Source organism: Fusarium fujikuroi, chromosome FFUJ_chr08, assembly GCF_900079805.1.
Source record: "Fusarium fujikuroi IMI 58289 draft genome, chromosome FFUJ_chr08".
Lineage (NCBI taxonomy): Eukaryota > Fungi > Ascomycota > Sordariomycetes > Hypocreales > Nectriaceae > Fusarium > Fusarium fujikuroi.
This window is the reverse complement of record NC_036629.1, coordinates 3207959-3223197: the sequence shown is the minus strand read 5'-3', so window position 1 is coordinate 3223197 and position 15239 is coordinate 3207959. Positions and strand designations below refer to the sequence as shown.

Sequence of the window (15239 nt, the reverse complement as noted above, 5' to 3'; positions counted from 1 at the left end):
TAATGGACACAACACCTATTTCACGTAAAGTTCGTTTTGGACTCATCGTACCGTCATCAAACACAATACTGGAACCGATGACGCAGCAAATGATCTCCAGCCTGACAAAGACGGGAATAGAAGCTAGCCTGCATTTTGCGAGGTTTCGGGTTACGAAGATCGAACTGTCTGACGATTCAAAATCTCAATTCACCCTAGAGTCGATGCTCAACGCAGCGGGGCTTTTAGCGGATGCCAAAGTCGACATCATTGGCTGGAGCGGCACATCCGCAGCCTGGCTGGGGTTTTCTACAGACGAGACTTTATGTCAGGTGATTGAGAACACCACCGGTATTCCGGCAACTTCATCGGTGTTGGCGATAAGAGATATTTTACGTCTAAAGGTGGCTCCAGAGATTGGCCTCGTAACACCATACGTGGCGAAGGTTAATGTTTCAATCTGCGAGAACTTTACAACCGAGGGGCTCCCCATAGCGACGTCAAGATCACAGTGCTCCGGCTTAACGACAAATTTTGATTTTGCGGGTGTTCAAGAGAACGACTTGGATGGGATGGTCGCAAAGGTTGTCGCGAATGGTGGCCGGGTCATTCTTATCATGTGTACCAACCTTGCGGCTGCTCAAAGAGCGATATTCTGGGAAAGGAAGTATTCCATTACAGTTTTAGACTCGGTCGCCACTGTACTGTACGGTATGCTTCGACAACTCGGCATGGCAACTTCATGCCTTGCTAGTGAATGGGGTTCATTATTCAGTATCGAAACTGACCAGGACATTTAGATATCTATAGTTGGAAATAAAAAGAACACTACAAACCAGTGCTTATTATGAGATATCAAAGTCGATTCAAATGTATTTTCTATTGTCTTCTAATGCCAAGTCTATAAGTCAGAGCCATGCTACTGAAGCCTTTGCTTGCCATGCAGCTTACATAGAAGCACGCAGCACATCCCATTCCTTTTCCATTCGCCGTTGATATGGGAGAGCGCATGTTTTCCTTTTCAAGAATTGGCCATAGTCCTTGGTGCCTGTTATATAACCATCCTGAAAGACCACCTTGCCCCGTACGAGAACAATACGAGGCCAGTTCAAAAACTCAATGCCCTCATATGGCGAGTAGTCACAGCCATCATGCAGGTGTAGACTGTGTACCAACTTTCTAGGTGGGAACGTATCTTGTGTGTGCCAAATGACAATATCGGCGTCTGATCCAATTTGTATGGCACCCTTGCGCGGATAGAGACCATACAATTTCGCTGGGTTTTCAGACGTGAGTTCGACAAATCTCTTCACATCAATGCACTGACGCTTGAGGACACCTTCGGAGAAGAGTAAGGGCAACCGAGTTTCGACTCCAGGAAGGCCGTTTGGTATTTTAGTAAAGCTCAATGATGGTCAGCCCTAGCCAGGTACATGTCGCTAACTTGGAACTTACACTCCTTGAACCTCACCATTTTTACTATATGAATGACCTAACTTCTTCCCCCTGCTGTCGTGAAACCTAAGTTGGTGTAAGTTAACTCCTCCGAAGCAGCAATAAATAAGACGTGATTTCTTACCGATATGGGCAGTGGTCCGATGAAAATATGGTAAATGTGCCGTTAATAATTCCTCTCCATATTTCCTCAATGTCCTTTGGGTCACTGCGCAAAGGTGGTGAGCAGACGAATTTTGCACCACAGAAGTGATCCCTGTCAAGATTCTCCTTCCCCAGTAGAAGATACTGAGGACATGTCTCCGCAAATACCGGCCTCAATAGTGATTGGGCTTTGCGAATAACATCCATCGATTGTCGAACAGAGACATGAACGATAAGCATCGGCGTATCCATGACTGAAGAGAATGTAATAGCACGATTGACAGCTTCAGCCTCAGCCTCTGGAGGATGCGCTATTGCCTTGAACCTTGGGTCAGTGAGCCCTTGGGCCTCTAAATGCTCAGTGAAAAAATCCACAAGATCCCCATTTTCTGCGTGTACTAGTGCCACCATTCCTAGCTCCCGTGCCTTTTGTAGAGCTGAGAGTACCTGGCGATCCGAAATCCTCATATGCTTGTATGTGAGGAATAGCTTCATGCTCATTATACCTGACTGGGCAAGCTCTGGAAGTTCTTGTTCTAGCACCTTTGCAGTGGGGTCGGTGATGATGGCATGGAACCCGTAGTCGGCATATGAACCTTGTTCATTGACAAGTTCATGGTATTTTCCAACTTGCTCTTTCAAAGACTGACCCCGAGATTGCTCTGCAAACAAGATGACTGTTGTTGTGCCTCCAGCAATGGCACTCCGAGTCCCAGTGTCGACTGTGCTGGGGTTAGCGGTAAGCACCACGTGAGGAGGAAGAACGCATGCGTACCTGTATCGGCACTAGTATAACCTGCTTCCTTAGCTCTGGGCGAACGATCTTGAGACAGGTGGACATGGCCATCAACACCACCTGGAGTCACAATGGCCCCATTGCAGTCAATTGTTTGCGTGTCTTCGGTGGCAACAAGGCCAATACCCATGGCAACGATGATCCCTCTTTTAATGCCTATATCGCAAACGAAGGAGCCATTGACATGGGCATTGCGCAGGATGGTATCAAATTCTTGCATAGTGTTCTGCGCCACGGATGGATTGAAATGCGAAGGTTCGCGGATGGGTATGCGGCGATAAGAAATCTAACGTTCGTAGAGTGGAAAGGAGCTGAGATTCAGCAAAACAATCGTTACCATAGCCGAGAGTATCAAGAACTAAAAACTTGTTTTTTTATTATTTCGACTTTATGTAGCTCAAGATAACCTGGTTCGGAATGGTCCGCGTTCAACCTGGAGAATCCTTAGCGTCGGGCCAACCCGATTATATCGCTATCTTGAGACAGATAAGTTGTATCGCCACTTTAGCGCTTGTCTTCGATAACGATATGGCCGTTCCGACAGATAGCGAGTTGCACACATCATCCGACAAAACACGACGCCAGTCATACCTGGTGCGGCCTTGCTGATACGTTAAATCACAAGCTAAAAGCCATCATAGCTGTATAAGTTCCAGCATGACCTCACCCTGTTGAGAGAAACTCACAAACGACAGCTAACCACCTGATTACCTTCCGCCTGATCCACTATGAAGATGCCGCAAGTTCCCCGATCGAAGGCTGCATGGAAGGCAGTGTTGACTACCAATTCTGCCGATGGAACTAAGTCCTCGGCTTGGATCAACAAGGATCTCGCTCCTACTCCGCCGGATGCAAGAACATGGTCTTGGTGCGTGCCATTATGAAGATGAGAGTTCTATACCAATTGCTGATCGTTGATCCAGGATCTCACTTAGCAGTTATTGGTGGGGTGTAAGCCAGCATCCCGTTTTCCTCTGTTCTCGTTTATATGGCTAACTCTTTGCGCTAATGTATAGAACGCATTCAATGCAAGTCAATGGTCGAACGGAGCGAGTTTGATTGCTGTCGGCCTGAACTGGCATCAAGCTCTGGTTTCATGCATCATCGTAAGAGTTGTAATACCGTGGGAAAAGAGCAGCAGCTAATGTCGGACAAGGCCAACTTGATTTCATCTTCTGTTGCTCTTGCTCTTGGCCGACCAGGTGCAAGGTACCATGTTGGCTATCCCGTCCTGGCTCGAAGTGTTTTCGGAATGTTAGTCATCACGTCCCGATTGATTGGAAATCTCAACTCAACCAACTTACTAACCGCAAGTGTAGGTATGGCCAGTTCTTCTTCGTTTGGATCCGAGCTGTAGTCGCTACTATCTGGTAAGCCAACCTCTGATCACCGAACTAAGAGAAAGGAGGCTTTGTACTGACGGTATTACAGGTTTGGAGTCCAGTCATACTTTGGGTCCCAGTTACTCAGCGTTCTCCTGAGATGCGTCTTTGGAGATTCCTGGTGGCATATGACGAATCACTTGCCTGCCAACGCTGGCATCACTTCTAGGGATCTTCTAGCCTTTTTCTTGTTCTGGATCATTGAAATGCCCTTTCTGGCAGTCCATCCACGCAAGATAAAGTTTTTGTTCGCGGTTTGTATATTCTTGTAGACCTTTCGTCACGTACTGAGCCTAACAAGTCCTAGGCCGAGTCAATAATCTGTCCTCTAACCTGTATCGGCGTCTTCGCTTGGTGTGTTCAATACGGAGGAGGGATTCGTATGAATTCTCTTTCATCCACTACCGAAGCAAAAGGGGGAGCCCTTGGATGGGCGATGCTCAATGGAATAAATAGCTGTTTAGGCGTCACGTCTGCACTGCTAGTCAATGTGAGTATAACTAAATCCACGACGCTTTTGCGGTCTCTGAGGCTAGTCTAACGATCCAGCAACCCGACCTTACTCGATACACCCGTCGGCCAAAGGATGCCGGCTGGAGGCAAGCATCGTCCATCTTCTTCAGTAAGACGCTGATTTTCTTTTTCGGCATTGGTGCTACAGCGGCAGTGCAAGGTAAATTCGGACACGCATACTGGAACCAGTGGGATCTTCTCAACGCAATTCTTGATCGATTTTGGGGTCCAGCAGCTCGAGCTGGGTGCTTTTTCGCCTCGTTTGGATTTGCTCTGTCGGTGTTGGGCGTGAATATTGGCTGCAATGCTATTCCTTTCGGTAAGGCTGGGCTTCTCTAGGAAGTTATATGACGATTCTAACAGGTGTTTCAGGAGCCGATGTTACTGGTCTGGTCCCCAAGTTGTTTACAATTGTACGGGGACAGATTTGTTGCGGAGTCTTATCCCTCGCCATTGTTCCGTGGAAGCTCCTTAGTAAGACTCTATATACTTCTGCTTTCTTTGTTTCTATATGGAGATTAAACGCTGACACATTGTACCTCATCTGTAGCTTCTGGATCGGCTTTCTTAATATTTCTAGGCAGCTATAATTGCTTTATTTCCCCAATCTGTGCTGTAAGTAAGCCCTCTCACGGTTGCACACTCTGAGGTCTTTAGAAACTCACATGCTCAGATCATCATTGTTGATTATTTCTTTATCAAACGTGGAAACATCCATACTCCGTCGCTATTCAACCCTTCCAAGAGCTCACTATACTTTTACACCTGTGGTTGGAACCTAAGGGCGCTTGGATGTTGGGTCTGCTCAGCAGTATTTGGCATTCCAGGACTAATCGGAGCCTATCATCCGACCTGGGTGGCTATGGCTGCGACTCACATATACCAGACAGGCTGGGTTATCTGCTTTACTGCAGCAGCAGTATTGTACCATGCAGTAAACTTGGTTTTCCGGGCCGAAGTCCTTCCATACGGTCAGGCAACTTCTGAACTTGCCTTTGAGCATTTAGCAGCTACCGAAGGATACCTGGAAGGTGAAAATATTGTGGAATTTCCAATTTTGAGCATGCGGGCAGAGGATTCTGTGTGTTCAGAACATGAGATCAGCACAGTAGATAAAGGTGCAAAATAGTTAGCCTCTAACCTAGAAGTACAATCCGCTACATGCACAACACAGAAGTCAAATTTCTTGCGTTAATACTGACTCGAGCGTTATCTAAAATACTGAGCCACGTAGGGCTGTGAACACCTTTGCTTACTTCCTTACCAATAATGGTCACTTCTGCTGAGGTGCAATTGGTGGAAATACGGTTAACGGTCCCTTCTGAGCCGAGCTTCCGTAGTAGTGCTTGCTGATAAGATAAGACCGAATCTTGCACCACTTAAACCTCCTTATTGCCTGTTTAGATCAGCCAGAATTTGGTTCTAGACCGCAATCTTATCACTATAACCGCAGGGGTAACTCGGTGCTATCAAAGGGATCCACGGCCGCCATCCAAACCTATTTGCCTTTTTTCATCCGGGGTTCTCATCGCCAAAATTACAAACATTTCAGCAGATGTCCTTATCCAGCAAGTATTTAGTATGATGCCTGAAGTTCAGAGTCTAATAGCAGCACTTGGCCTGTCTGATCCCGAGGCACACAACGGTGACTTGGAAGTTTACCTGCGTAACTCGCTGATTCAAGCGTACCAAGGAGCTTGGAGCGCGCTAACGGATTATTTCTCTGATCCAGATATCCTAGCCCGAGTCCATATCTGGCAGCCTTCTTCCTTGCTCAAAGTGCGGGTCTCAGTATGGCGGTTGTATGCGTGGCTTGGTATCAACGCGCTATTGGCGGTCTCTGGCGTTCTCCTTCTCGCGCTGCAGTCAAGGTGCAGGGTAAAGACGGTCAATGGCCCGGTAGTGGCAAGTCTCATGATGGATAGCTCAGCGGTCATCGATTCTGACAAGACTGGGCTTTGCAATGCCACAGATATTGGTTCAGGGTATGGGAATGCGAAATAGGAGGTGTTTCTAAAGGTTAACAACAATAGTCATTTAGTTGAGAATTATCATCACCATACGTTAGTACTAAAAGAGCTACTTAATTCATAAGAATCAAATAGTTATATTGACAAGGGCCTGCGGAAAAGATGTACCTCCTGGAATGCTGATAAGAAACGAAAGAGTCCATCTGACGTGTGGGGTTAATGGCGAGGCTACATTCAATGCAAATTGTGGCTGGCTCCGGCGAATTCTAGTACTAGACGACACTCTCAAACGTTTCATGGTGGTTTGTTGCGATGTGACAATAGTATCGGTACCTCACAAGGCCTGTCAATTTGATAAAGTTGAAAAGGCAGTAAGAGAAGACACCCTCTATGAAACCACATTTAGCCAAGAATAAAGACAGAGCATGATTGCTGCTTTCTCCCTCCTAATCGATATAACCGAAATTACTACACGCTAGAAACTTTAGGAGAGCGGTCATCTACATGGTTTGCACAGGTCTTCGTGGAAGAAACACAGCGGATTTCGCGTTCTCGGTTTACAGGCATTATTACATTGAGTCCGCCTCCTCCAGATTGCAATCCACGGTTCCAATCAGCATCTCTGCCCTCACGCGTTTACTCTAAGTTCCGGCAGCACTCACGGGCGCTTCCACCCTTCGTGGCTTGAAACATACTCATTTTGAATTCGCCAATATAGCCAGATTGTGCAGCAGTCTCATCTTGTACCGACGCGATAAATTGACGACGGGCGCATTATGTATGCTTATTACGTGGAACTCTATATTGCGGGAAGTAATATCCTGTGCTCATCATTATACCAGCAGCGTGAGGTTAACCTTTTGACTTGCGGTATAAGAAGCCTGATCACCCAAAAGTGGGTGCTGATGAAGTTAATAAGGGTACCAGAAAACGCCATAAAAATGACATTGAGTTCCGTCAAAGAGGGCAATGCCCTCCCTTCCCGTTTATAATTCTCGAATTTGCTTTGACTCTCACTCACCCCGAAAACACTCTTTGTCTTTCCGTTGCAGCTTTCCATTGACTCCATGTTACTCTGTCGCCTTTTCTTATGTATCTCTGCTCTGACCAGCTTCACTATCGCTGCACCACCCGGCGACCTAGCTACCAATGGCGTTGAGGCTCGCTCGGACAGTAAACACTTCGATGCTGAAGCTCCGGGGGATCGTGTGTTAGAACAGCTTGAGCGTCGTTGTATTAAGGTCGGATCCTACTTCCTGCTTGTCAACGCAACACCTTGGAACATGACGTTGTCTAGAAAGGTGAGCTATCAGATGAGGAAATTCAATTTTCCCGAAACCATCAAGCCAGGTGAGGAACTCTATTTTGATCGTCAGTTTGACTGGACTGATTGGGTGCTAGGCACATCCAACAGAATCTACATCGAGGGCAGTGCCCACGAGGACGATGCCGGTGAAGCAAGCTACGAATTCAGAGACCTGCCGGGCAAACCTGATTTCGAACTTAAATATAAGGATGGTAGTGCTGGCATTCAGTTCACAAAACTTAGGACTCTCAACAACAAACGCAGCTCGTTTCACAAGTTGGTATGGCATGCGGATAACAACTTTCCCTTTATCATCGCCAGCTCTGAGACGAATCCTCGAAATCCTTCAATTTCGCCATGGATTGTTTCAAGCAACCCTCCCGAAGACTGGATGCATTCCATCTACCCCCGTATCGCCTGTCTTTCCCTGCGGGAGCTGGCCATACCTGGAACACACAACTCAGGCATGTCTCGCTTCCATGGCAGGTCATTCATGGGTTTACCCCGGAACAGCAAGACTCAGATGCTCAACGTCTCAGCCCAGCTGAAATACGGTGTACGCTGGCTGGATATCCGTCCTACCCTGACAAAGGGCAAATGGGCAACTGGCCATTTTAGTTTTGGTGCTGGCAACTGGCATGGAGGCAATGGCGAGTACCTCAAAGACATCATTGATGGCTTGAACGATTTCACCAGCAGAAACAAGGAGCTCATCATCGTCAATCTCAACCATGGTCTTAACACGGACACTTTTAGAGGCAACAAGCATGCACGGATGACCCAAGTAGAGTGGGATTGGGTGATGACAAGACTGGAGAGGATCAACTATCGCGTTGAGAACCGGAGCTATGTACGTGACCTTACGAAATACCGGGTCTCTAAATTCATCGAGGACCGACCAGCCGTCATCATTATTGTCGACGATCTTGTCGATAAGAGGTATCCCCGGGGGGTTAAAGGCCCTGCCACCCTAGTTCAAGTCAACGTTTCCGAATTTGCTAAAAAGGGATTCTTCACGCGATCCCAGTTCCCTCTATTCGATGAATACGCCAATACAGGAAAACAAAAGAAAATGGCCGCTGACCAGCTGACCAAGATGAAAAAGCGCCGGAAACGCCCAAATTCAAAAATGTTTCTTTTCTCGTGGTTCCTTACCCAGTATCTGCACCCTGTCCTTCCGAACGCCAGGGACGCTAACCGAGCCCTAATTGAGCTACTCTGGCCGGCAATGTCTCCATCGACATATCCAAATATTATCAGCGTTGATGCGTATCCTGCAGACAGAGACATCGCAGCACTGGCAATGGCAATCAACTATCACTTTGCTCCGCAGTGCAATATCACTAGCCCACCATAGATTATACTTACCATCATTCATCCCACCAACAGCCCATTTCAGAACCTAAGAAAATTGCTAGTGGGATCACCCCATCACCTGCCTCTGCAGCCTAAAGCCTAACCTTGTGCCCAGCAAGTACTGGCGTACCTGGTAGGTTCAGTGATATGTGATTCTTCCGACAACCCCACTCTCGGTAGCCTCTCATAGTGCCCAAGACGGCCACTTTCAACACCTTCATCAGTTACTCAGTACTGTATTGTAGCCTAACTAGGTTTTGTTGACCATGGGCGGTCATCATCCTTGTATCTAAACAACCGAGCTTTCACTTCCCAGTGACATGTGTGACAGCTGAGACCGGAATGCTTCGTGGGTCGTGAAATGGCTGGCTGTGTGACAAGGTTTGTTCGGCGAATTTGATTGGACATAAATACTTGGCCCCGTCGGCGTTGACCTCCAGAACATTTATCCAATTGGGGGCTCGATACCCCTCTTCCGAATAGTCAGTAACTTTGGCCCGCCTCATCTGCTTCACTTGCCGCTTGAACCATGCATTCCCGACCATTGATATCTCGGTCCCGCCAGAAGTTCATTACCGGGCAATGCCCTTTTCAAATTCGCTTCATCTCCACAATTAGCAACAAGGTGAACCAGGCATCAGTCACCATTCACAGCGCACAGGCAACGCCCCCGAATGTTGTGTTACGTCTGATGCCGCTAGGAGGGTCAGTAACATATGGCGTCGGATCCTCGGATGGAAATGGATACAGAAAGGTTTTGCAAGATCTTCTGCTTACCAATGGCTACAAAGTCTGTATGGTCGGTTCGCGCAAGGCCGGGTTGATGCATAACAACGAAAATGAAGGATGGCGGGGCTATCGCCTTGATCAGATCGAAAGTAAAGCGAGACGATCAGTCGCAAGTCTCAAGCCGAACCTCTTCACAATCAACGCCGGATCCAATGACTGTATCCAGAGCCATAAGCTTGATGCTTTTGGGCACCGAATGGAAAGTCTGCTTGAATATTTATGGGAGACCTCTCCCCTCTCTACCGTTGTCGTGTCAACGTTGCTGGTAAATGCGGATGAACAAGTCAACTCGCGAGTTCAGGACATCAACAGTTGTCTCCGTGACCTCGTGGTATTGGAGGAAGCCGAACAAAAAAGGATAGTTCTTGCAGATATGTACAGCACCAAAGGACCCAAAGTCGAAAATTTGGTGGATGGCACCCATCCCAACGATGACGGTTATAGCAAAATGGCGCATATCTGGTTTGAAGCCATTCAAAAAGCCCGCGCAAATGGCTTTTTTCATGAGTGATAAGAACAAGACGAGCCAAATGGGGTTGTTGATTATGGAGTTGGAAGCTATCCGAACCTCTAATTATTTGAGAAATTTAGATGAACTTGGCGACTCCCGTGGTCCATTTAATCTGTGGTGGCCAGAGAAACAAAAAGAAATAGAACCAGTCCAGACGCGTTATGATAATATTTGGCCTACCCTAAATGTATCCCTACACTCGGCAATAAGAGCGAAGAGTGCCATACTATTTCCGTCGATAAGGGATAGTGGGCCAATATTCCCTAAGACTTTCTTGGCTGAATCATCTTTTCACTCTTAGTCAAGGCTATTTACATATCGCCATCTAAAAAACTGAAGTTAATTAGGATTTATTAATATGTTGGCTTGATATGTGTCGTTGAAATATCATAAGTAAGCTCCTCCGCAAGTCTCTGTTTCTCAGACATCAGCCCCTCAAGCTTCTTGCAGCGCCGCTTCCTGACCCCCTCCATCTCAGCGTTCTTCTTCTGAAGGTTCTTGCGTTTGGACGTAAGGTAGCGTTGACGTTCCATGAACCATGGGATCCAGAATGGCCTTCTCCTGTTTCTGGCTCTGCTGATTGCACGACGCTCAACATCAATACTGACATCGCAATCGAGGATGACATTGCAGTTGAAATCCATTTTTTCCTGCAGTTTCTTCTGCAGTTCCTCTTCTTTGGCGATCTTGTTCTCAATGGCAAGTGTCTCGAGATATGTAGCTGTTGCCTTCTGGGCATTCATTTTCAAACTCGAATCGGGTATAGAGCCTGGTGTATGTTTCGTTGCTGCAGGCATATCTGATCTCTCCTCCACTGAAGTCTTCTCAAACTCTTGTTGAGAAATGTCGTAGTCCGCCAGAATTGGGATTGTCTCACATTTCTGTTGTTGATGATCGTGGTAAGGAAGTTCTAGTGGTTCGGGAGTCATTGTCTTATACTGGCTAGAGGGCTCAACCAATGACAACGACATTAGGATGCTAGGAGGCTCTTCTGGTTCGGATTTAATCGATTCCGCAACTGGTCGCGCAGTACCCTCCTTGCTAGTAGAAGGCTCAGAATCTGACATTGGCTCCGCATGAGCTCGACCGACGATTGTCGAAATTGCCAGAACGATGCAGGACTCGATTGAGGAGTCTCGATGATTTCTGGCGTCTTGCTCCTTCTCAGGCGATTCCGCCTTCGGCGTTGCCCTCCCATTCTGCGCCATTGTGTCGACAGGTGGCGCTTGTTGGGCTGCGCGACAAAGATGACTCATGAGTAGTCTTGGGGAGACGAGAATCAGCGCAGGCAGTTGATTGCCTTGACTATTTTTTGAGGTTCGGGCGACAACGAAATTATGTCGGCTGCCTGCAGTTGATTAATTTAGTAGACGCGGTGCGATGCAAATGGGACGATGACGCGAAACAGACGGGGCCATGCAGATGACGCGTCTGGCTGGGGTTGTTCTGCGTGCGGACTGTAGTGCTCATCTCGAGATGCAGTCATTGAACGAACTTCGCGTCAGTTGACAAAGGGAGCTTGAAGATCAATGTTGCTTGGATATTGGACGTTGAATTGATGCGTTGATGATGCTATGTTGGATTTTGGTGTTTCCTTGGCGTTGGTTCAGGTTCAGTTTATTGGATCAGCGGGGCGATGATAAGCTGATAAGACGAGATAAGGATTGATGCACTTAAACGCAACAGACTAAAATACCACCAAGACCACTAATTGTGTTAATTCTAATCAATCTCTCTTATCTCAAAGACTTGATCTAGGTGCTACTGAATTCACATACTTGCTGATCTCATCGCCCCGGTCTATTAAATAAAACTGTTATTATTTTGAATAATTAGAACATTATTTGCTTTTTGTTCCATCTCTCTATTCCTTGTGCTCGCCCAGTGTCCGGAATGAAAAGAACGGCGAGTTATTATTCGGACGAACAAGTCTTTAGGGAAGAGTCCTTGGAAGACTTGCTCCTTGCCACAGATGTTTAACAAGACAATGGTATGGAGCTAATAGGCTATGACTTCATTGTGATCTGACACCCTGAAGCAATCATCCTGTATAAAAGGGCTCCCTCTCTTCGCAATTCCCTACGCAGCTGTCCTGCGTACCTGGCTCTACACCCAAGCAGCCAACTCTTCCTGGTAAGTCAGTCCTTTTATTTTTTGCCTGAGACTTGACAAAAAGATACACCAAACAATCACCCTGATTTTTGTTCAACATGGACTCACTCAAGAAGAGATTACCTTGAAACCGGAAACTATCATAGCCCTCATCAATCTAACCACCATCGCCTTCCCGAATCAAAGACGAATTCTCTATAGTCGTTGAGAATTTCTCTGAAACGGCCATAATCTAAAAATGGAATATCTCACTGACAGAGTGGCCAAATTGGAGAACAACATCTCGATCTACAGGAACCAGAGAAAACCGATGGAGGATGGTATGATCAAGGAGATAAAACAGATTCAAATGCTGATGTGTGACGTCCAAGACCAACAGTGCTTGGCATACATGTCCTCGAGAGTGGATATGCCCCAGGGAAAATTGAAATGCACGCGGGAGGCTGAGCCGAACTTACAGAATGACTTGGCGACTGTTCGGGCCATAATCGCCCAGCTCGAATGGGCGTCAATCGAACAAGCCATTCAGCCTCTGCCCAGCAAGGCTACCATGCTAGTCGACCCCGGCGACAAAAGTCCAACGTACCCGCACCTTGATTCTCGATACTGCCAGGTAGAGAAAATCGAGCAATCGAGAAGAAGTTTCTCCTGGGGTTTCATCACTAGATTTAGTGCAGACCCCGATTCTAGAAGATTCCGGATTCGCCACAGCAACGCAAATGAGTGCCCGGTGCACCAATCCTGTGACCACTGGCGATACTTAGACCCTAGAGATTGGTCTACGCCTGGAGAAAACGCTGTCGATCTGCAACTGGTGTGTATGCACAATGAAGCTATTGCCCCCGGCAAGCCTTGGATCGAGGGGCTGAAGAGGTATGATGACGAGGGGCAAGAGAAAGAGGGACCAAGATACACCGACCGTCCTTGTTACATCTTCGATGCTCTGAAACCAGACTTCAGCATCGTTGAAAAGCTGGGGTTTCATGTTTTGACGTGGAACCTGGTAGGTGCTTGGTGGGAAGAAATAATGGATCAATGCGGGCGCTTAATCCAGCAAGCTCTTTAATAATTTTTACGCTTTCTCCAATATTAAACCTCAGAGATACTAGAGCAAAAAATACAACTCAAAATAGCAAGATCACTTATACAATTTTTTAATGACCAAATGGCGTGATCTATGAAATCTGTGAAATATTTATTAAGCAACACTTTGGGCAATGCAGTATGTAATGTGTTTATGTTGATCTATACCTACAACTGACCATTTCCAATATTATAAGTTGGAGTCTACATAGCAGCTTTGCCCCAAGCCTTTTCAGCTACTCTAGCGCCAATGAGCTTATGAATCTCCTCTCCAGGATGACCCGTATTGGCCCATAGCTGGATTAAATTAGTAACTAATAACAGCTCTGCATGACGATTACTTACACAGCCTTTACCGCTAGGATCGACGCAAGTTGAGTTCGGTGCTCCCAAATCTTGGGGCCGTAGGAAAGCCTCATAGAATATGTCCCAAATCTCTACGTTTGTGACCTTTGCGTCTGGATGGGCTTTCCGAAAGCGAACAGTATTTTGCCTCAGAAGGCTATTCCACCGATTTACTGCGTAAGAGACCATTTCGTAGCTATGATGCGTGTCATTGGACTTGTGTGCTTGATGTGAAGGGAACAATTCCTTGGCTATGTACTTGTCAGCGGGTTGAAGGGAACAGGAATGACTGCTTACGTGGGACTTCGATAAAGGCAAAATTGCGGATTCCTGTATCGTAGAGGATTTGAGATAGCTCAAAGATACGCCGGTTTGCAGCCGCCAATACGGCGGCTTGGCCTCTCTTGTGCGATACGACAGACAAGTCATTGAACCCGAACCAGACTGTCGCCACTATGTTCTTGGCAGTCCATGCCGCGTAGTGAGGACGATGGCCGATGGTATCTTGGAAATGAACGATCTGCTGCGCAAACGAAAACGACGACTTGCTTCTGGATGGTATGATCTCCGCATCCACCACTGAAGCTGATCGGGCAAAGATATATGCCAGAGTAAGCGTGCTGTTGAATTCAGTTGTCATGTATGTAGCCCAGTTATAACCACCAGACGATGTATTTCCCGGTAACGCTGGATTGCCGATTGGATTCAGCGCGCTGGGGGCGTCTACACGGTCGCCTTTTGGTCGTTCTGTCCTCTGCATGTCATCCACTCCGGGTCCGGTCCTGGTATACGTATAGTTCGTTCGGAAGCCGCTGCGGCTATAAGAATCGCCACTTCCATGGTATCAGCAAATTGTTCAATCTTGCGAATCCAAGATGATGCTCACAATGCGACGAGGAAACGCTCATTCGGCTCGTTTGGCTCGTTTGGCTCGTTTGGCTCATTCGGTTCCTCCGAGTGAAGTGAAATTTTTACTGGTCTGACGACATGTTGTTTTGGCCTCCCTGGAAGGAACGGGAGTGCAAGAAATACAAGTATACCGGTTATGAAGACAGCCGTCGTCAAAAGTCGCGCTGACACCTTGTCTTGTGACATTGTTTATTTGCTAGGACATTGCTGATGGAAGAACACAATAGTCCGAAAGACTGGCGAAAGGTCTTTCTTTATCCCCCTTTCTTTTTCCTCCCTTCCCATGTGGCTTTGGTAGTAAGTCTCAGCCAGCCTCCTCTGTCAGGAGCATTGGCTCAGGTTTCCGTCAGGATGGTATAATTGTCTTGACGCAAGGAATGCGGTGAACTGTGTGGACCCACATTTGAACACCTGTTCACATTAGCCCTATCAACGTTCTGTTTCACCTCTTTATGCATAAACAATAGTTAATCTCATAGTGGGCTAATGCTATCCCTTGCATCTTGGCACCATTACCCGAATTCCGGAATGTGGTAGTTGTGATCATCTCTGCCTTGCAAAGCATCTTCCGCATTCCTTACTATTGACG

The 15239-nt window shown here is 47.0% G+C and overlaps 8 protein-coding genes; 5 read left to right on the top strand and 3 right to left on the bottom strand.

Annotated features, from left to right (window-relative positions):
• Positions 1 to 2: 2 nt before the first annotated feature.
• Positions 3 to 779, top strand: FFUJ_12937 (uncharacterized protein; the record flags this gene model as incomplete). Its single annotated transcript, XM_023567793.1, has 1 exon — positions 3 to 779. One exon carries the CDS (start codon positions 3 to 5, stop codon positions 777 to 779), a length of 777 nt encoding a protein of 258 aa, XP_023435115.1.
• Positions 780 to 926: 147 nt separating this feature from the next.
• On the bottom strand, positions 927 to 2594 carry FFUJ_12936 (related to allantoinase; the record flags this gene model as incomplete). XM_023567792.1 has 4 exons in its annotated part: positions 927 to 1383; positions 1435 to 1500; positions 1559 to 2300; positions 2354 to 2594. 4 exons carry the CDS (start codon positions 2592 to 2594, stop codon positions 927 to 929), a joined length of 1506 nt encoding a protein of 501 aa, XP_023435114.1.
• Positions 2595 to 3102: 508 nt separating this feature from the next.
• FFUJ_12935 (probable uracil permease) lies at positions 3103 to 6273 on the top strand (the record flags this gene model as incomplete). XM_023567791.1 has 12 exons in its annotated part: positions 3103 to 3242; positions 3298 to 3325; positions 3391 to 3480; positions 3531 to 3628; positions 3694 to 3744; positions 3806 to 4010; positions 4064 to 4246; positions 4306 to 4588; positions 4642 to 4743; positions 4820 to 4884; positions 4943 to 5300; positions 5825 to 6273. The coding sequence occupies 12 exons, from the start codon at positions 3103 to 3105 to the stop codon at positions 6271 to 6273; spliced, it is 2052 nt and encodes a 683-aa protein (XP_023435113.1).
• Positions 6274 to 7306: 1033 nt separating this feature from the next.
• On the top strand, positions 7307 to 8902 carry FFUJ_12934 (uncharacterized protein; the record flags this gene model as incomplete). The annotated part of the gene is made up of 1 exon (XM_023567790.1): positions 7307 to 8902. The coding sequence occupies one exon, from the start codon at positions 7307 to 7309 to the stop codon at positions 8900 to 8902; it is 1596 nt and encodes a 531-aa protein (XP_023435112.1).
• Positions 8903 to 9430: 528 nt separating this feature from the next.
• On the top strand, positions 9431 to 10201 carry FFUJ_12933 (related to acetylxylan esterase; the record flags this gene model as incomplete). The annotated part of the gene is made up of 1 exon (XM_023567789.1): positions 9431 to 10201. The coding sequence occupies one exon, from the start codon at positions 9431 to 9433 to the stop codon at positions 10199 to 10201; it is 771 nt and encodes a 256-aa protein (XP_023435111.1).
• Positions 10202 to 10554: 353 nt separating this feature from the next.
• Positions 10555 to 11409, bottom strand: FFUJ_12932 (uncharacterized protein; the record flags this gene model as incomplete). The annotated part of the gene is made up of 1 exon (XM_023567788.1): positions 10555 to 11409. One exon carries the CDS (start codon positions 11407 to 11409, stop codon positions 10555 to 10557), a length of 855 nt encoding a protein of 284 aa, XP_023435110.1.
• Positions 11410 to 12551: 1142 nt separating this feature from the next.
• On the top strand, positions 12552 to 13379 carry FFUJ_12931 (uncharacterized protein; the record flags this gene model as incomplete). The annotated part of the gene is made up of 1 exon (XM_023567787.1): positions 12552 to 13379. The coding sequence occupies one exon, from the start codon at positions 12552 to 12554 to the stop codon at positions 13377 to 13379; it is 828 nt and encodes a 275-aa protein (XP_023435109.1).
• Positions 13380 to 13600: 221 nt separating this feature from the next.
• Positions 13601 to 14836, bottom strand: FFUJ_12930 (uncharacterized protein; the record flags this gene model as incomplete). XM_023567785.1 has 4 exons in its annotated part: positions 13601 to 13693; positions 13742 to 13992; positions 14039 to 14574; positions 14628 to 14836. The coding sequence occupies 4 exons, from the start codon at positions 14834 to 14836 to the stop codon at positions 13601 to 13603; spliced, it is 1089 nt and encodes a 362-aa protein (XP_023435108.1).
• Between the last annotated feature and the right edge of the window lie 403 nt (positions 14837 to 15239).